The following is a 20,643-nucleotide window of genomic DNA, read 5'->3' as shown; positions in this document are numbered from 1 at the left end:
AAGCTGCTTAGTTTGATGACTGTAGCTCCACATAAACTGTGATGATTGTCCATGCTGAGTCTAATTATTTCATTTAATGGAGAAGTCTGTCATCTGTTTGATGAATAATATTTATTTAGGAGTTAAGAATAGTTGCAAACAAAGCAAAGTTTTCACTCAAACAGTCTTATCATGATGTTCTCGACTGATTAAACGTGTACATTTTCAAGTCACTGTTCAACAAAGTGACGCCCTAATGAGGTCAAACTGTTAAAACTTTCTTCCTCTTTCTTAGGTCAAAGCAGGAAGGATAAAGTCTTCTTAGAATAGCTATTGTACACAGTCGTTGGTTATTTGATTTGCTGCTAATCAACTACAACTTACTGGATTTTAAAACAATATTTTTCCTCTGCTGCAGATTCATTTGGTAAGATCAATGAGAACATGTGAATTAAAAGCACTTTTTTTGTTTTTTTGTTTGAAAAAGCAACAACAACAACAAAAACAACTATACTTTGTTTAATAGCATGTCATTGCGATATAGTTTTATCTTTGTTTCCAGTCTAGGAGATGAGTGTCATGGCAGCCCTGTGTGTGAACGTGGTGACAGTCAACATGTTACTGAGTGTCTTCTTTCTTTCAGGTGAGCTGTTTGTTCAGTCTCTTTAATTTGGAGACATTACTTGAATCATTTCTGGTTGGAAATGTTTTCTCCTGACATTGTTCAAAGGGTCTACATGTAACATGCTGCAGATGAACTGGAGTTTGTGTCTCATCAACTTTCTCTTCAGACACATTTTCATCCACATGATGTTCATCATTAGTCTGGTTTTACAGGTGTTTGGGCTCAATGTGATGAGAAAACAGGCCTCATCATTACTGCACCAAAGAAGATGGAAGCACTGAGTGGATCTTGTTTGAAAATCCCATGTAACTATAGAGAGACACCAGGAAAAGGGTTTGACAACAGAAGAAAAACCTTTGGAGTGTGGATTAAAAATGATGCACATTCAAATAAAAAGAGTACAGTCTACAACAGTAGTGGGTCAGTTAAAATCTATCCAATGAATATTACTGGAGACCTGAGTCAGAAAAACTGCACCACTCTGTTTTCTGGTTTAAACACAAGTCATTCAGACACATACTACTTCAGAATTGAGAACGAACCGTTCAAGGCAACAGCTGATTGTGATCCTCTTCAAATAACAGTTAACGGTAAGACAGGTTTATTTGTTACATATGTGAAGTTTGTTTCATCTTCAGTCAACAAACTGTTACCTTTCTACACATGTTATCAACAGTACAAATAAGTGGAGTGATTGAATAAATAATGACATTTATGGACATTCAATACTGGTACAACTGTAATTGTGGGACTCAGAAGGTGAGTGAATGTGTAGATGAGTCTGTGACTGTGAAACACTTTGAGAACCAATAGGTAGAAAGGTTCTATATAAAAACAAGACTATTTACCATTTAATTCATTAATTAACAGTTCAGTAAAATAATGTGTGTTTGATGTGAAACCACAGATTCTCCTTGGAGACCCACAATTAACATCTCAGGTGATGTGAAGGAGAAGGAGTCTGTCACTATCACCTGCTCAGCTTTCACTCCCTGTCCACACTCCCCTCCTCAACTCACCTGGAATCTACAACAAGACCCTCCCAACAAAATAGAGGAAAACACAGATGGGACCTTTACAACTAAAATCCAGGAGACCATCACTCTGTCAGACACACATGATGGAAACAACATCATCTGTTCTGTCAGATATCCTGTGAATGAAGGAAAAGACATCAAGACAGCAGAGACACAAGAGACTCTCAGTGTTTCATGTAAGACAACCAGAGTTTGTTGTTGGATCCTGTCAGCACACGATGATTGATGGGATGTCAGCTGTTTGGGATGAATAAAGTCAATCTCTGTCACATTTTCCTCAGATGCTCCTAAAAACACCTCAGCATCCATCAGTCCATCAGGTTTGGTGTCAGCAGGTAGCTGGGTGAATCTGACCTGCTCCAGCAGAGCCAAGCCTCCCATCAGACACTTCACCTGGTTCAAGAACAGCAAAGATGGACCCATGATCGTATCTGAAGGACACTTCTACAGCTTCAATGTGACTGATGGAGGAGTTTATTACTGTGTGGCCTCAAATCAACTTGGTAACCAGACGTCACCGTGGATTCATCTGAATGTTGAAGGTAAATATCATCCAGTATTTATTTTTCTATCTTCTCTCAAACACAGTCAGTCTTACATCTGGTGTCATTTTGTCAATACGTCCACATTAAATCATTTCTTGTTTTAGGCTCCTCACACTGGGAACCAGTTGTTGGAGGAATCATTGGGATCATCTTTGTTTGGTAAGTATCACATATCATTTTACTGTCAAACATATTGACTCTAAAACACAGTATAGTTAAACTAACAGCCTCTTACGTTTTCCAGGTGGTTAAAGTCAAGGCATCAAAGTCAACAACAGACTCAGGTGAGTAATGACTAAACTTCTCTGTAGTCTACCTGACTCAGTGTTTAGTTACTTTATATATTACCTCTATCAGAGCAGCCCACTCAACGTATTCAGTAAAAGTAAAAGTAGTCATGTAATAAGGAAGGATTCAGGTGAAGATCTTCCTCACTAAACATCATATGTGGTTCATTTCTTCTAGAGTCAAAGAGGTGAAGATCTGGTTGTTGAAGAAGCTGCAGGTGAAACAGAAGTAGAAAACATCCATTATGGAGAGATCAACTTCTCCAAGCAGAGACGTGACCCGTCCTCTGACTCAGTGCAGGACAGTGGACAGCAGCAGGACACGGTGTACGCACAGGTCAAGATCAAGAAACCAGCAAAGGGATTAACACAGACTGTTGACGACACAGATTATCTCTATGCTGAAGTCAAGAAAAAATTAGAACTGTGTTTTGCTTGTGTAGAGATTCAATTTGACAAAATCAGTTACAGAGAAAAACATTAAGAAATGTTAGTTTTTGTAACAGTTGAATGAAGAAACGTGCTGAGAAAACATAGGAGCTGCAAACTCTGTTGAAATGAGTTTTGTGTATCTTCTATGTGTAGTATTGTACTAGTGATTTGGTTTGAAAGACTGTAGGTGACCTGACACTGAAACAGTTGTACAAGCATAATGGGTAATATTTAATTTTAAATATTTTAGTATCATTATGTTGATAAGGAATTAATTTTGTTACATATACTCTGCATGTATTACCTTCATAATTTCATACCAAAATGTGAGGAGGAAAACAGTGTTTATTTTTGTTATTCAACAGAGTCTCATTATAACTCTTCTTAACTACATGTCCTCTGTAGTTCATTTCTTCACAGACTGTATTAACCAGCATGTCTGCATTCATTAAAATAGTGTTCAGATTGAGTCAGATCCATTTCTATGTGAATGCGTCTACGTCTTGTGTGAGAGCTCTGACTAACCAACTAACCTAAACCATAAGTAATAAAACATGGAGCAGGAACAGAGCTTAGATCAGACCTGAGTTGAAATCAGTTCTGTAGTTTGAATTAAAAATGACAGATGATGTAGTTAAAGTTTATTCAACAAGCTATAACTGATGGTGAGTAGTGGTAGTAGTGGAGGAGGAGTGGAGAATGAGGAGCTGTGGATGCTGTGACATCAGTGAGGAGGAGGAGGCCTGGATGGATCTGACGGTGAAATGAGAAGTGAGAGCAGCAGAGAAAGGAAGAGCTTTTAAGATGACAGCACACAAGACAGAAGTGGTGATTGGTTACAGTGAGGAAGGAGCACCATACTGTACATGTAAATAGTGTGATGTACATTTCAGGACGGTGAGGTCCCCCTGGTGGAGAGAGAAGGTGCAGCACAGACAGACAGTGCTGAGGTGCTGCTCAAACATCTTACAGTCATGTATTCATGTCCTTCAGAGGGTTTTACATCACACAACTTTGTTTTATTTCTTTGATTATCCTACAAATTTGACTGATTCAGAAAAGCTGTACTGTTGAATTTCAGCTTCTGTTTCACCAGCAATTCCTTAGAAAAACACTTGCACACTCAACCAATTTGAATCAGACGTTTCCAGGAAGCTTCATATTATAATAGTAGTTTCTCAGGTATCAATAAATAACCACTCATTTCAGACCTAAAACTTCCTGTTGAGCTGAAAAAAAACAATGACCTGTATTTACTTTTTCTTCAGGTTTATGCTCTCGGAACAATTCACCTGTTGAACTCAGAGGAGCCGTGTCTACATGTACTGACAGATTCATATGTGAACATTTACATTTGACAGAACAGAAAACTTCCTCAAACTCAACAAACTCTACTCAATGAGGCAATATGACACAACACAAGTGTGGCTGAAGAACCACAGTGAGGTTTCCACAGAGAGTGAAGTAAACTTTGTTCAAACAACAAGTGACCAACTTCCTTTATGTTCTCAGTTATTGTGGATCAGTCTGGTTTTAGTGTTCACTGTCTCACTGTTTCATCTCATCTTCTACTACTTGTCCTCACCAGGGTCGTGGGGGTTACTGGACCCTGTCCCAGATGTTTTCGGGGGAGATGTGGAGTACACCCTGGACAGGTCACAAGTCCATCACAGGGCTAACACACAGAGACAGACAACTATTCACACTCAGACCTATGGACAATTTAGAGTACGTCTAGAAAACCCATGTTCAGACAGGGTGAACATGCAAACCTGCCTTCACTGTCTGATTACTTTTAATCATTGAAGTTGACAAAATAAAATGTAAAATGTGCAAAACATAAGTCTTTGTTTTTATTGTGTTTGTATTGATGTACATACATATAGCTCTGGTTATATGTTAGATTCATGTGTCCTGTCTGACACAAGATAAGCAGGAAATCATGTGATATGTTGCAACTGAACAACAAAACCAACTGTGCTCACAGTCTTAATGTATGACATCTGCCGTCTTTCACCAAAGTAGGTAAACAGGGAAGTTGGTTCATGGTTACTTGTTCTCTTTTGGAGCTGCTGAAGTTCAAAACCACTGATACCAAAACTTTCTTCAGTCTGTGTTTCACCTGCAGACTCATCTGGTAAGAAACACATCACTGCTTTTATATTTTAATGTTTTAACCTACAGGTTTGTTATTTTACTGCTTTTCTGCAACTCTTGAAAAAATGTGTTGTGGTTGGTTTGGACTGTGACAGTCAGTGTTTATTATCATTTTGAATATATTTATTTCATTGTATAGAATTATATTGAAAATCATCATGTAAATGGGCCAATTTCAGATTTAAACCCAACTTTACTGATGTTGTCAGATACTATTTCTGATGTAGGACAGTCTGGTTGTTGATGAAGAGACGAACATGTGAATTTAAGGAACAAATATAAAACATATAGTTTTATATGTTGACGTTGCTTTGATTTGTTTTTAAGTGAGAGTTTAGACCTCTCCAGGAGAGCCCCACCTGACAAAACTCTGAAAACTAAACTCAATCCTCTTATATAACATGAAAACAGTAAATTATGACGACGCTCAAGTCTAAATGAAAAGTTATTCATCTGAGAGTGACTGAAAGAAAAAACAGGAAAAGGAGAAAAGATAAGAAAGAGAGACTGTATTAAATGAGGCTGATGATGATTATTAAAGCTAATAAAAAATAGTTCATCAAGTAAAGCTAGATCATACTTAAATGTGGAGGGAAGACATTTGCTAGCAGAGCAGTGAGTCCAGTTTACATCTCCACATGAAGCTGCCTTCAGTCGTGGCCTAAGATGACAGCTGTATTACCATTCATTTTGTTCTTTTATTCTTCAGAGGAATAACTTGTAAACTGTACTCATAGACCAATCAGCCACAACATTAAAACCACTGAAAAGAGAAAACCTTTTTGTCAAAAGTTGCTGTTTCATACGAGGAGATAGGCAATTCAAAAGTATGTTGAGAAGATGTTGTGTTAGGATTATTTGTTTGATGTTTGTCTAGATGTGTATATTAAGGTTACTTACATTCATTAAATCAAAATAAAGAATGAGGTCCTAAATAATGAAAGGGTCAAAAGCATCAGCCCTGTTTAGGTTTACTTGTGTAGGGTTGAAACATGTTGAGAAAGTAGCAGTTAGCTGACTAGGACAGAGCAGAGAGAAAACATATAGAGAAGCAAAATAGAGAACAAATGAGGAACTGTTCTGAAGTGATAAAAGTTGCAAAGGAGGGAGACACAGGAGGGAGTGGCTAGGGGCCGGGACCGGACCTTCCACCAACGATGGAAGAGTTAAGTCTAAACCACGACTCCTCCCCACCTGTAGCCAACCAATCATATTCATTTTGTTGAAACTAATACAATGCTGTGAAACTACAGACAATTATCTTTTTCTGGGACGTTAGACAAGGTTAACTGAACAGACGGGTCCATGTACATGTATGTCTATATTCCAATATATAGTTCAATAAATAGGTGAAATACATAGCAAGAAGTCATTTTAGTTTTTCTTCCAGAAGAATTAACGAACATGTTGATAGTTACTATTTCCAAACCAGTGATCACATTAAAGTTACTTAATACCAGAAAGTGGAAATTAATAAACTAGTCACACCATGGTCAGCTCAAAATGCCCATAAAAGGTGATTTCCTCATTCACAGAGATGAACCAGGAAGGAAGAAGACTTCTTGGAATTTTTTCATTTTTTTCAGTGATAACTAGCAGAAGTACAAAGAAATAATCGAAGTGTTTCCATTTAAACCAGAGCAACTAAACAGAGAAGTTGGTTATTTGATCTGCTGCTGATCCACTGAAATTCACAAATTACTGGATATTAAAAGTATATTGTTTCTTTCTGTTTAGCTGCAAATATATTTGGAAAGAAAAATACAACAGCCTCAGAGAAAACAAATAATATTTACATTTTTATCTTTGTTTCCTGTCTAGGAGATGAGTGTGATGGCAGCCCTGTGTGTGAACGTGGTGACAGTCAACATGTTACTGAGTGTCTTCTTTCTTTCAGGTGAGCTGTTTGTTCAGTCTCTTTTATTTGGAGACATTACTTGAATCATTTCTAGTTGGAAGTGTTTTCTCCTGACATTGTTCAAAGGGTCTACATGTAACATGCTGCAGATGAACTGGAGTTTGTGTCTCATCAACTTTCTCTTCAGACAGATTTTGATCCACATGATGTTCATCATTAGTCTGGTTTTACAGGTGTTTGGACTGAATGTGTTTCACACCTCAACATTACTGCACCAAAGAAGATGGAAGCACTGAGTGGATCTTGTTTGAAAATCCCATGTAACTATATAGTGACACCAGGAACCAAGTTTGACAGCAGCAGAAAAATCATTGGAGTGTGGATTAAAAATGACTCAGATTTTAGAAAACATCCACATAATGTAGTCTTCAACAGTAGTCGGTCAGTTAACATCTATCCAATGAATATTACTGGAGACCTGAGTCAGAAAAACTGCACCACTGTGTTTTCTGGTTTAAACAGAAGTCATTCAGACACATACTACTTCAGAATTGACAACGGGCTGTTCATGGCAACAGCTTCTTGTGATCCTCCACAAATAACAGTTAAAGGTAAGACAGGTTTTATAAGTTTGCTTTGCTTGAAAAAAATAGTAGTAGTTCTAGCTTGGTCGATAAACTCTGTAATACATTGATAAATTTGTTATGGCTAATAAAATGGAGGAAATTTGAACACAAAACAAAATAATGTTAAATTTTACTGAAAACCACAGATTCTCCTTGGAGACCCACAATTAACATCTCAGGTGATGTGAAGGAGAAGGAGTCTGTCACTATCACCTGCTCAGCTTTCACTCCCTGTCCACACTCCCCTCCTCAACTCACCTGGAATCTACAACAAGACCCTCACAACAAAATAGAGGAAAACACAGATGGGACCTTTACAACTAAAATCCAGGAGACCATCACTCTGTCAGACACACATGATGGAAACAACATCATCTGTTCTGTCAGATATCCTGTGAATGAAGGAAAAGACAACAAGACAACAGAGACACAAGAGACTCTCAATGTTTCATGTAAGACAACCAGAGTTTGTTGTTGGATCCTGTCAGCACATGATGATTGATGGGATGTCAGCTGTTTGGGATGAATAAAGTCAATCTCTGTCACATTTTCCTCAGATGCTCCTAAAGACACCTCAGCATCCATCAGTCCATCAGGTTTGGTGTCAGCAGGTAGCTGGGTGAATCTGACCTGCTCCAGCAGAGCCAAGCCTCCCATCAGACACTTCACCTGGTTCAAGAACAGCACAGATGGACCCATGATCGTATCTGAAGGACACTTCTACAGCTTCACTGTGACTGATAGAGGAGGTTATTACTGTGTGGCCTCAAATCAACTTGGTAACCAGACGTCACTGTGGATTCATCTGAATGTTGGAGGTAAATATCATCCAGTATTTATTTTTCTATCTTCTCTCAAACACTGTCAGTTTTATATGTGGTGTCATTTTGTCAGTATGTCCACATTAAATCATGTCTTGTTTTAGGCTCGTTACCTTGGAAACCAGTTGTTGGAGGAATCATTGGGATCATCGTTCTCATCTGCTTGATCATCTTTGTTTGGTAAGTATCACATATCAAAGCAGAAAACATGACTCAGTTACTGTCGCTGACATTTTAGCTGCACATCCAAAAACATCTGTTTCCCATCAGTCTCAACATTTTACTGTCAAACATATTGACTCTAAAACACAGTATAGTTAAACTAACAGCCTCTAATGTTTTCCAGGTGGTTAAAGTCAAGGCATCAGAGTCAACAACAGACTCAGGTTAGTAATGACTAAACTTCTCTGTAGTCTACCTGACTCAGTGTTTAGTTACTTTATATATTACCTCTATCAGAGCAGCCCACTCAACGTTTTCAGTAAAAGTAAAAGTAGTCATGTAATAAGGAAGGATTCAGGTGAAGATCGTCCTCACTAAACATCATATGTGGTTCATTTCTTCTAGAGTCAAAGAGGTGAAGATCTGGTTGCTGAAGAAGCTGCAGGTGAAACAGAAGAAGTAGAAAACATCCATTATGGAGAGATCAACTTCTCCAAGCAGAGACGTGACCTGTCCTCTGACTCAGTGCAGGACAGTGGACAGCAGCAGGACACGGTGTACGCACAGGTCAAGATCAAGAAACCAGCAAAGGGATTAACACAGACTGTTGACGACACAGATTATCTCTATGCTGAAGTCAAGAAAAAATGAGAACTGTGTTTTGCTTGTGTAGAGATTCAATTTGACAAAATCAGTTACAGAGAAAAACATTAAGAAATGTTAGTTTTTGTAACAGTTGAATGAAGAAACCTGCTGAGAAAAAGTAGGAGCTGCAAACTCTGTTGAAATGAGTTTTTGTGTATCTTCTATGTGTAGTATTGTACTAGTGATTTGGTTTGAAAGACTGTAGGTGACCTGACACTGAAACAGTTGTACAAGCATAATGGGTAATATTTAATTTTAAATATTTTAGTATCATTATGTTGATAAGGAATTAATTTTGTTACATATACTCTGCATGTATTACCTTCATAATTTCATACCAAAATGTGAGGAGGAAAACAGTGTTTATTTTTGTTTTTCAACTAAGTCTCATTGTAACACCTCTTAATTGTTGCCTTTTTCAGCCTTCAATGTTGTGTTGATTGAATAATTTTTTTCAGTGTGAAATTTTGCAGTTTGTAATTCTGTCTTATCTCATTTAAGATATTTTTTTGTGTGAAGTTTTTAGTATCAAGTATTAATAAAAAGCTCCTAGGGCTCTTAGGAAACATAAAATGGAGACTACTGTATCTTCAGCTTCCTCTGAATGTCCTCTAGTTTATTTCTGCTCATGGTTGAGCCCAGTCTGTTAATTTGTTAACCACCATGTCAGGGTTCATCAAAATAGCTTTCAGACTGTATTCACTTTTTTTTCTGTTATACTTCATGTGTGAAAAACATCAGCCGAGTCATGTGTCACGTAATCCTGTCAGCATATCACGTCTGAACAATTGCTGATGTGGGAACAGTAAAATGTATGCGTGCTTATGAGTGCTTTAATAATCAGGTTTAATTACCAGAAGTGATTTACTATGCAATATATGGGACATAATCACTGGAACAGAATACACTGAACATGTACTGCGTGCAGAAGTGGGAAAACACTGGAAGGCCGAATGATATGATTGTATTGTGAACAACATGTACTTAAAGGTCACAATGTATTTTCTGAAGATGTCTCGCGGGGGGAGCAGGACGCGCTGGACCACAATCTAACAGAGAAAGTGTGTCAAAGAGGAGAAGTAGAGGAGCCAATCAGGAGTAGACAAACACCCTAGACTGTAGGAATAGAAAAGAACTGCTCCCGCGAAGGCAATTCAGATCCAGACTCATATCTTTGTATGTACTGTGGTCTCCACACTCTGCAGACTGTGAATAAATACTCGTACTCGACGTCATTCTCTCGCCTCTTTATTCCTCACATCAACGGACCCGGAGAGGAGAGGAAAGCAGGGCTAAATTCCTCCTCAACAATTTGGGGGCTCGTCCGGGATGTGAAGGAAGAACGGAGCGAGGACATTTGACTTAAACGATCGACACACAACGGCGAAAAGAGACAGAGCGCTCGAGACTAAGGTAAGCAGAACCTGTTTATCGAATCTACATTATTGGCAACACTAAAGTAAAAGTCTCTCTAAGCCGGAAATGTGCCATCAGTAAAAGACGAACAGACGAGTAAAACGTGTGAAGTAAAACAAAGTAACAAGGTTACTGAAGAAGAAGAAGAAGAAGAAGAAGAAGAAGAAAAAGGAAAAAGGAAAAGCGCTAAAAGACGTAAGTGCATTCTAAAGTGTAGCAGGGCTACAGCCGACTATCCCGGTCGTGGCGGACCCACCGTTGGCTCGACGGGGTCACGGAGTGAGCTGGGTTAGGGCCCCGAGGGGTGGGGACCCTCAAATTACCTGAAAAGACCTAACTGGGTTAGGCATATAGAATATCTGAAATTACAGATTGTTGGTTTGAGTCCATGGGGTTATAGTCCCCTAAAGTAGAATATCTGAAATTACAGGTGGGAGGGGTTTGAGGCCCTGGGGTATCTCCCCTAAAGTAGTATAGTCTGCGGGCTAATAAGGTGGAATTCCTGTGGAACGGGACTAGCCCTCACGAAGAAGTCGGCATATAAGAATTGGCAATAAAATTAAAGAGAGTAGTGCGTCTCGGGTTGGGATTGTAATATATATATGTATGAGCTCTAATCGTGTTGTCTCTGTGTTTGTGTGTTCGTTACGAGACTGTGAAATAAAATAAGTGTGAAATAAGGGGTGGAGAAGTTCTGAGGTGTCAGGAGCGCCGCGAGTACACTAGATAGTGTCTGAAGTGATATGACAAACTGAGAGCGGAAACCTAGCGGTGATAACGCAAACTCTCAGCGTGACGGGAAACCTAACGGTGGCAACAAGTCACTAGATATCACTCAGGCTATCGTACTCAAACAGTCGCTCCAAAGGCTTGTGGTTCGGGTGTATTCCATAAATTCACCGGCTGGCCTCAGAACTAATAGAGAAGAACAGGCATAATGGAAGGAGAGTTTGACAGAGAAATAGACGACGGGGGTTGGGGTCGTCCGCGCTCTGCGTGGGTGACATTTGGAGTACAAATAAATAATATGTTCCGTGCAGGAGAAGCCGTTAGTGATAAGAAGGATAAAACCAAGAAACTAGCGGAAGCTAAAGAAAAGGTGTAACAATTGGTTCGGTTTAAAGGGAAAACCTTAGAAGATAAGGGGCCTTTAGGCAAATGGTTGTGGGAAAAGCAAAAAGAATGTGAGGTTAAGGTAGCAGATCTGGTAGAGTCGGGAAAACAGGCAGGTCTGTTGCAGAAGTCCAAAATAAAAACCGAAACGGAGGCCCAGGACAAGGAACGACGGGACTGGACGGAGCTCGCGGTCTGGTGGCAGAGTACTACGCACCTACATTCGGCGGACAAGAAAAAGGACAAAGGAGGTCCAAAAGAATTGGTAACCACACAAGACACCCACACTCGTCCTCCTCCATACGCCCCACCTAAGACACCCACACCCGGCATATACCCCACTTTACGCGTAACAGAAGGTACACTGCAGATAGACGACATAGCCACAGGAGAAATTGCGAGCCCAGCACCTGTACCGGCGAGCATGACTAAGACTCCACCTCCTATGACACTGACCAGTCCTGACAAAACACCTTGTCCATCACCTCACTGCCGCACAACACAAAGCACTTAACGAGGGCAAAGAGTTAACTGACTTACAGGCGCAGCTGCTAAAATTACAACTAGCTGACGCTAGAAATAAAGTAAATGACAAAAAGAAAGAAAAAACCGTGCCCAAAGTAATGGTGTCTACCGAACCTCAACCAAATACTCCTGATTTGTTCCCGGTTCCTCCATGGGCGCCACAGCCACCGCTCTATCCATCTGGTCCACCAGGAGGCTACTTCAGAGGTAATTACCAAAGGAGGGGACGGGCGACTAGGGGCTGGGGTGCCAGAGGACACTACGGGAGGGGCTACGGAGGTCCTCGTCCCTGCTTCCTGTGTGGAGACACGATGCACTGGGCCAGAGACTGCCCACACTATGCCCAACACCACCGAGGAGGTGGAAGACCGCCTCGAGAGGGAGGCCGTGGCTACGGACCTCCGGCACCACTGCCACCTGCGCCACCAGGGGCCGCCAGCGCACCGCCAGGGGGAGTGACCCAATTTCCAGCCTGGGGTGACGACTGTGACTATCCCCAATACGAGTGGCACACCCCACAGAGTGACCCCGACAACACCCAAACGGCAGAACCGGTGTTGTCAATGCAGGTAGAACAACTTAATCTACCATTCCTAGTGGACACAGGGGCTACAGTGTCCACAATCAGACGGGCACCTCAGAACTCTCTATCGAATAAATGTATCACACTAATGGGGTTCTCTGGGGAAAAGACAACTCTGCCATTCACCAAACCATTACGCACAAAATTGGGCACCCAGGTTCTACAACACCCGTTCGTGTTCTCCCCAGCTGTTCCAACTAACCTACTGGGCAGGGATCTGCTCATTAAACTCGGGGCGACAATCCTGTGTTCAGCTGACGGCCTCCAAGTCCATCTACCAGACGGAACCCGTCTGCCATGCGGTCAACAGGTCTCGGACCATGGACAATATCTCATACAACCGGTCGTTGATCCCATGGCCGACATCTATTGGGGCTTACTGAGACCTGAGACCACGAAGAGGGGGGGCATTCTCTCGGCCTACCTCGCGTGGAGGCCCTGGATATCACAGCTTCAGCCACTCCTGTCTCCTCCCGGCCCTCCACACGTAACGTTGTTTTACGATCGAACACAATGTGAGTGGTATCAGGAACAATTTCAGGAACAATTAGAAGGTAAAGAGTGGACAGTCCACTCCCAAAACATATACGTTGCTCCAGAAGGCATAGCCGCTGGAGTTAACCTCACCACAGAACAACTAATCTGGTATAAAATGGCGGACGAAGCGGCACCACACATTTCCCTAGCGTTACATCCAGAACATGAGGCTAAAGAGCTCGGTAGCATCGTAAAACGTTCTTTACAACAGACGGACTGGGCGCAAACGTCCGTCCCTCAGGTGCAGTATTCTGCCTCAACTAAAACGTACTGCATCCAGATAACAGCCACAGACACCGCCACACTTACTCATGCGCAGATATCCAGACACCAAGGGCGTGAGTGGACAGATCACCCAGACACATCAGCCATGCTTAGCACATTGCCAGACACGTTGTGGTCTACAGATCCCACGGACGTGGGTCTCATTAAGTGTGAACCAGTCACGTTTGAATTACAGTGTGATTATCCAATCTGGTTACGACAATATCCCCACAAACAGCAGGCGGAAGACGGCATACAAGACACTATAGACGGGCTACTACAAAAGGGGGTATTAGAACCATTTCAGTCATCTTGGATCACTGGTACAGAACTATGCACTAATGGCGTTCTGTACCAGAGAAAAGGGGGAGAGAGGGTAATACTGACTTATGTAAGCGTAATGTTGAATGCAATGGAAAAACGACATCCAGCATGCACACAACACGTGGCTGGAGTAGCAAAACTCATTCAAAAGACAGCACACATAGTGATGGAACACCAACTTAACGTGCTAACAACACACAGCGTGGTAGCATACGTGAACTCGCACACATTCACACTAACGGCATTAAGACAACGCAGATTGAGCAAAATCTTAGAAGCCCCAAATCTCACGTTCACATGGCAGAACAGATGAGCAACGGAGAACCACACCAGTGCACCGAAAGAGTGCACCGAGACGAAAAAGTACGACCTGACTTATTAAGTGAACCAATAAAAGGGGGACGTGACTTATACACTGACGGATGTTGCTACCAACATGACAAAGATGGACTGGTCTCAGCTTACGCAGTAGTAGAACAGACAGAGACAGGAACACATACAGTACGAGCAGAGAGGATCCAGGGACAGCAATCAGCACAAAGAGCAGAAGTCCTGGCAGTGATAGCAGCTCTGGAAGAGGGAAAAGACCAGATAGTAAACATATACACTGACTCTGCATATGCAGCCGGGGCAGTACACGTAGAACTCAAACAGTGGCTCAGGGCAGGGTTCCTCACAGCTAACAGTCAGCCCATCAGACACGAAACGGAAATGAGACAACTTGCAGAAGCAGTACTATTACCTCAGAAAGTAGCAGTGATAAAATGCAAAGGACACGAGAAACATGAATCCGCGACGAAAGCAGGTAATGACGCAGCAGATGCCGCAGCCAAACAAGCAGCAGGATATACACCACACTTCGTCATGATGAACACAGAATATGAGGGACAGGTAAACACAGAAAAGGTGGTAAGCGCACAACAGGAAGCCTCCCCACAGGAAAAGACACTGTGGAAGGCTCGAGGATGTACGGAGACAAAAGGGTTATGGAGAGGACCTGATGGCAGACCAGTAATACCACCTCAGATAAGGGAAAGAGCAATGGTGGAGGCACATGGAGTAGGACATGCGGGAGTCACACAAATGATGCATAATCTGAGACACTGGTGGCATCCATACCTAAAAGACATGTGTAAAGAACACATACAAAGTTGTGAACAGTGTGTACAGTACAATCCCAGACCAACAGTGAAGCCACACCCCGGGCGTTTCCCACTGGAGACTCGATCAGGTAAAGAAATAATAATCGATTACACTGACATGATCAATCCAGTAAAGGGGTATAGGTATCTCCTCATGTACGTGGATGCCTATACGGGGAGGCCAGAAGCGTGGCCGACAAAAAGAGAAGACAGTAAAACGGTAATTAAGTTCTTAATAAACCACTATATACCGCAACATGGGTTTCCGGAGAGAATCCGGTCGGACAACGGAACCCACTTTAAAAACCAAGACCTCCAACAGGTGGAACAGATGCTGGGTCTGCAGCACAAGTTCGGTACAGTGTACCACCCACAATCCCAGGGAAAAGTGGAACGAATGAATCAATCAGTCAAAACCAAATTGGCAAAAATCTGTGCACAGACCAAAATGAATTGGCTCATGAATTGGCCATTGACTCATGGCCATTAGGAGCTCCATTAACCAAAGCACGGGTTTTACGCCATTCGAACTGCAGACAGGGAGAGCATTTCCAGGACCTCAGTCTCAGTTACCAGCAGGGGCAGTAGAAATGTCTGAGCTAACCCATAAGATGTATTTCCATGAACTGCAAAGTTTGTTACAGCATATGCGAAACAGGTTGGCGACCGGCAGGCGGGAAAACACAACAGCCCCGGACCAGACGTGGACTGGGGGCTGCTAAGAGTCATCAAGAGGAAGTGGACGGAACCTCGGTGGACTGGACCGTATCAGGTGACAGAGAGGACATCACACGCAGTCCGGCTGAAAGGCAAAGGCGATACCTGGTACCACTGGAGTCAGTGTGCGGCTGCACAGGCTCCCACCCGATCGCTGAGGAACACACACAGGGACCTGTGTGCAACGACCAAGGCACCGGCGAGTGCTGAAGCAAAGCCCACCTCAACAAAAGGGGCAGAATAATCCCCAGGTGGCAAAAGGGGGTGAAGGAGTCGAACCTGAACCCTAACGGAGGAACGGTGAAATTAGCGCGTTCCTCCCAACAAGTAGCGTGCCAAGCTACCAACGCAAGCGTCAGATCAAGATCCGGACGACATCAATGAACAACATCCAGTTGATAATGTGTATTGTGTTCTTAATTATCGTGTTTTTATCCTTTTAGGTGGAGTCATCAGACTCCTCTGCAATAATCTAGTTGATATACAATAATTGTACGCCATTTGCGGAATTGTATGACGAGCCACACACAGGTTTAAAGCACCACTAGAGGTCACAAGCTATCCATAGCCCCTCATTAGTGTCATGTGAGCGGCAGAGGCACACGTCAGAAGGTTTAGCTTGCTTTTCTTTTACGAAACTACTCGAAATGTTGCTATATGGGAATTGGAAGGTGTTCATCCTAGCAGGACTTGTCGCCGTAGCTGTTGTAATAATTGTGTTCAGCATCTATGAATGGGGGCCACAGCAGGAGCATAATAGAGGAAGGCGTTCAGTGAGTTTTAAGTCCACTGACGCCTGTATAAAACTTTCCTCATGGCTATACAGAACAGAATGGCTCTCGACATGATTCTGGCCAAGAAAGGGGGTGTATGTTCCATGTTTGGAGACATGTGTTGCACATTTATCCCAAACAACACGGCACCAGACGGATCTGTAACCAGAGCCCTGGAAGGCCTGAGAGCGCTCTCGAACACAATGCACGAACATTCCGGCCTCGACAACCCCATGGATGAGTGGTTTGCTAGCACGTTTGGTAAGTGGAAGAGTTTGATTTTATCCTTATTAATGTCGATTGCAGTATTTACAGCCATCCTGGTTACATGTGGCTACTGTTGCGTGCCTTGTATTCGGTCTCTAATGGTCAGGTTTATCACTACTACCATAGAAGGTAAATCTCAGCCACCGCCTTATATGATGCCCCTCCTTCAGGATGAAGTGGAGATGGAGCTGGGAGATATCAGGGATTCGTCTGCAGTTTAAATGTCTGATTTTATACGCTGGGCTAGCTTGTGTTGATCTCTTTATAGAGATCAAAAGGGGGAACTGTGGGAACAGTAAAATGTATGCGTGCTTATGAGTGCTTTAATAATCAGGTTTAATTACCAGAAGTGATTTACTATGCAATATATGGGACATAATCACTGGAACAGAATACACTGAACATGTACTGCGTGCAGAAGTGGGAAAACACTGGAAGGCCGAATGATATGATTGTATTGAGAACAACATGTACTTAAAGGTCACAATGTATTTTCTGAAGATGTCTCACGGGGGGAGCAGGACGCGCCGGACCACAATCTAACAGAGAAAGTGTGTCAAAGAGGAGAAGTAGAGGAGCCAATCAGGAGTAGACAAACACCCTAGACTGTAGGAATAGAAAAGAACTGCTCCCGCGAAGGCAATTCAGATCCAGACTCATACCTTTGTATGTACTGTGGTCTCCACACTCTGCAGACTGTGAATAAATACTCGTACTCGACGTCATTCTCTCGTCTCTTTATTCCTCACATCAACGAACCCGGAGAGGAGAGGAAAGCAGGGCTAAATTCCTCCTCAACACTGATTAATGATGTGAATCTACATCAGCTTGAGTTGAGGAACTCTGCAACCCTAACCATTACTGTAAAACACGTTATCTACAATATGTGGAAGTATGCAGTAAATAACGGAAAAGACGTCAAGACACGAGAGACTCAGTGTGTTTCATGTAAGATGAGTTTGTTGGTTATTTTAAATTACTGAAAAAAAAGGAAAACAAATAGGAAAGAACCCTTGTTCATAGATTCAAAGATGTTTATTCACTGCACTGTAATAAAAACTTTGGCGTACAACTTGTATAAATACTTTGTAATCTCAGTCGCATTTATTTGTCTAACATTTCGCATATTGTGTGTAAACATCAGATGAAATCATACATTTTAATCACATTACAAAAGGGTCTAAAACAATAATGCATAGTATTCCTTGGCCCCGATGGAAAACTGCTACAATGCTCTGAGTAGTGTGAGGACTGTTAAAATAAGGGCACCCATATCCACCTCGCTGCCCAGACCTTTAGTGTCAATGGCGCCATCTGCTGGCAGCCAGCCGATCATGCTCTTCTTCGCTGCCTCGTCCTCCCTCTCTCTGCTGCAGCGCTTGAAGATCCACTCCAGCACGCGGGCGTTTTCACCGAAGCCGGGCCAAAGGAAGGTACCAGATGCTGGGTCCTTTCTGAACCAGTTGACTTGGAAGATCTTGGGTAGATGAGTGGGGGCCTTACGGCTCTGCATGCTCAGCCAGTGAGCGAGGCAGTCGCCGAAGTTATAGCCAAAGAACGGACGCATGGCAAAGGGGTCGTGCATGATCACTTTGCCTGCAGGGAAAAATGAAATACTCTGTAAATGGGAGCAGCCTCCATGTGAGTAACTCTGACGTATCACGTCACAGACCAGAATATAAAGATTAGTCATTAAAAAAAGACAACCTGTAATCAAACCGTTTTTAATGTATTTTTTTATTATTATATATACCTTAGATTTGCCTCAGAATATCACATGAGTGTGTTTTTACCTTCATGTTCAGCAGCTGCTGTGGCCTCAGACTGCTCCAACAAATACTCCATGTTGCCAGCTGTAGGACTCGTAGACCAGAGGGACTCCTGACAACATCAACATTACATCATGTTTACTGTACAGCTACTTTCTGCTGATATTAAATTCTTTTAAATGTGTTGAAGAGAAATCATTATGTTGCACCAGCAAGCTGCTGTACTTTGTATCCAGCCAAAGTAACCTGTGTGTATGAAAGTCTTTCGTTACATCTTTTAACTTCTGATATTCATACTAATGTATGGTCAGCGTAATTTTACTTTACTCCACTCTGTCAGGCCCATCATAGAAGCTCTTTCTAATAATGTCTTTAGGCCTATTAACACAGGACTAGTTTTACCTGTGGAGCTCTAGTAACTTGTAACAAGAGTTGAGCCTGGCGTTCCAATACAATCTCTATGAGTTCCGGGAGGGCTCACCCCAATCATAGATATATACACGATAGATATATCCGTAGAGAACCACCACATACTAGCCTGCCTGGTCGACTGTGTCAAGTTCTGCACTGTGTTTGAGCTGGGTCTGCGAGACAAAGACGGGAGTGAGGGCTCCAACAACGCTGGTGTTTTTCGTGGCCTGGTGGACTTGGTAGTATCGCTGGATGAGGTGTTCAAGGAGCATCTAAAAACCTCCACTGTTTTAAGGGCACATCTAAAACGGTGCAAAATGAGCACCTGGAAAGCATGCTAGCGAGCATTTTGTTAGCATCGGGCCTGAACAAAGCGGATGGTACCACGGGCAGCCTAAGTAAACAGGCCCGGTTTTCCCCCTGCAGCAGTGACTGTGACAGCCAAAGATGGCTCCTCATCATCCAGATGGAGGCCATGGCCATGGCCCTGCCAGTAGCCACTGCCTTCTACTTCATAAGCTTAGCCAGGAGGGAGAACACCTGCCGAATCTTATCAGCTGTGTTTCTCCCTTCCAACTGTCTAGCCAGCTGATGCTGATATAAGGCCAGAACAGCCCCGGTGTTAACCAGCTGGCCTTGGATTGCCACTGCCCCCTAAATTCTGGTGAGCATAGCATCCATCATCTTGGTATTCCTGCTTGAGCAGATTGGCTTCCCCAAGATCGATTTGGTGGGGGATACCAAGGCCCCCCGAGTCTGATCCATGGGAGGAGGCGGGCCACTGCCAATTCTCTCCCGACCATGCACACAAGCCAGTCGCCTACATAAGCCTGACCAGCGATGGGCTTCAGCTGGCTTTTCAAACTGCCTGAGTACCAGCTCCTCCAAACTGGGAAGCAGCGGTACCGAAAAGGGGCGTGGCCAGACTCGCGTCATCGTCATCAAAGTGGGAGGCCCTATGGCCGAGCTCTACTGGCATCTCTATTTCCAATGCCTGAGAAGCCCGCGTGATGAACTTGTGGTCGAGGGGAGGTGGTTGCTCCTGCTCCTCCTCATTTACCTCCTTGCATGCCTGAACGGGGGGAAGGTCTTCCCCCTCTGTGTCGAAGCCCAGGACATTAATCTCCTCCTCATCTGAGGCATCAGACATGGAGTATAGCAGACTTGCTCCTCCTGCCCCACCAGGGAGGAACTACGGTGCTGGCTAACAGATGGAGGCAACCCCCTAGCTGAGAGGGAGGGCCTTGTTGGCCCTTCCCTCTGTAAACGATACCCCTGCTTGAATGTGGAAATCAAGGAATTGGGGAGGCATGGGTACTGCCAATGGTATAATTAATGCACGGCCACCACAGGTGGTGTATCTACCCCGTGGGGGTCAGTCCCCACACATATGGAATATGCAGGGGGGAGAGACAGTCTTGACACGATAGAGAACCCAAAGTGTTTTCTTGTGACAGTAGTGACAACTGATGAAGTGTTATTCGTGCAACCCAAGAGCCTCAAACTGACCAAAGAGAGGCCTGCAGGGGGCCACCCTATTGTTTGTTAAGAGCATGATATTCACAACACAATAAACTGACAGGGCTGGTACTGTGTGTGCTATTAGTGTACACATAGGTCAAGAAACC

At 43.0% G+C, this 20,643-nt stretch overlaps 2 protein-coding genes and 1 pseudogene across 2 annotated transcripts; 2 read left to right on the top strand and 1 right to left on the bottom strand.

Annotated features, from left to right (window-relative positions):
* The first annotated feature begins 186 nt into the window (after window positions 1-186).
* Window positions 187-2,957, top strand: LOC124995983 (B-cell receptor CD22-like). The gene is made up of 8 exons (XM_047568765.1): window positions 187-406; window positions 542-622; window positions 817-1,194; window positions 1,512-1,817; window positions 1,923-2,183; window positions 2,291-2,345; window positions 2,431-2,470; window positions 2,652-2,957. The coding sequence occupies exons 2-8, from the start codon at window positions 550-552 to the stop codon at window positions 2,955-2,957; spliced, it is 1,419 nt and encodes a 472-aa protein (XP_047424721.1). The 5' UTR covers window positions 187-406; window positions 542-549.
* Window positions 2,958-4,962: 2,005 nt separating this feature from the next.
* Window positions 4,963-10,404, top strand: LOC124995702 (B-cell receptor CD22-like). Its single transcript, XM_047568315.1, has 8 exons — window positions 4,963-5,042; window positions 6,884-6,959; window positions 7,154-7,531; window positions 7,693-7,998; window positions 8,104-8,364; window positions 8,472-8,547; window positions 8,714-8,753; window positions 8,935-10,404. Exons 2-8 carry the CDS (start codon window positions 6,887-6,889, stop codon window positions 9,178-9,180), a joined length of 1,380 nt encoding a protein of 459 aa, XP_047424271.1. The 5' UTR covers window positions 4,963-5,042; window positions 6,884-6,886; the 3' UTR covers window positions 9,181-10,404.
* A 7,656-nt stretch (window positions 10,405-18,060) lies between these two features.
* On the bottom strand, window positions 18,061-20,165 carry LOC124995982 (annotated as a pseudogene).
* Between the last annotated feature and the right edge of the window lie 478 nt (window positions 20,166-20,643).

The sequence above is a fragment of the Mugil cephalus genome, chromosome 18 (genome assembly GCF_022458985.1).
Source record: "Mugil cephalus isolate CIBA_MC_2020 chromosome 18, CIBA_Mcephalus_1.1, whole genome shotgun sequence".
NCBI lineage: Eukaryota > Metazoa > Chordata > Actinopteri > Mugiliformes > Mugilidae > Mugil > Mugil cephalus.
The sequence above is the reverse complement of the archived record's forward strand: the minus strand, read 5'-3'. Positions and strand labels throughout refer to the sequence as shown.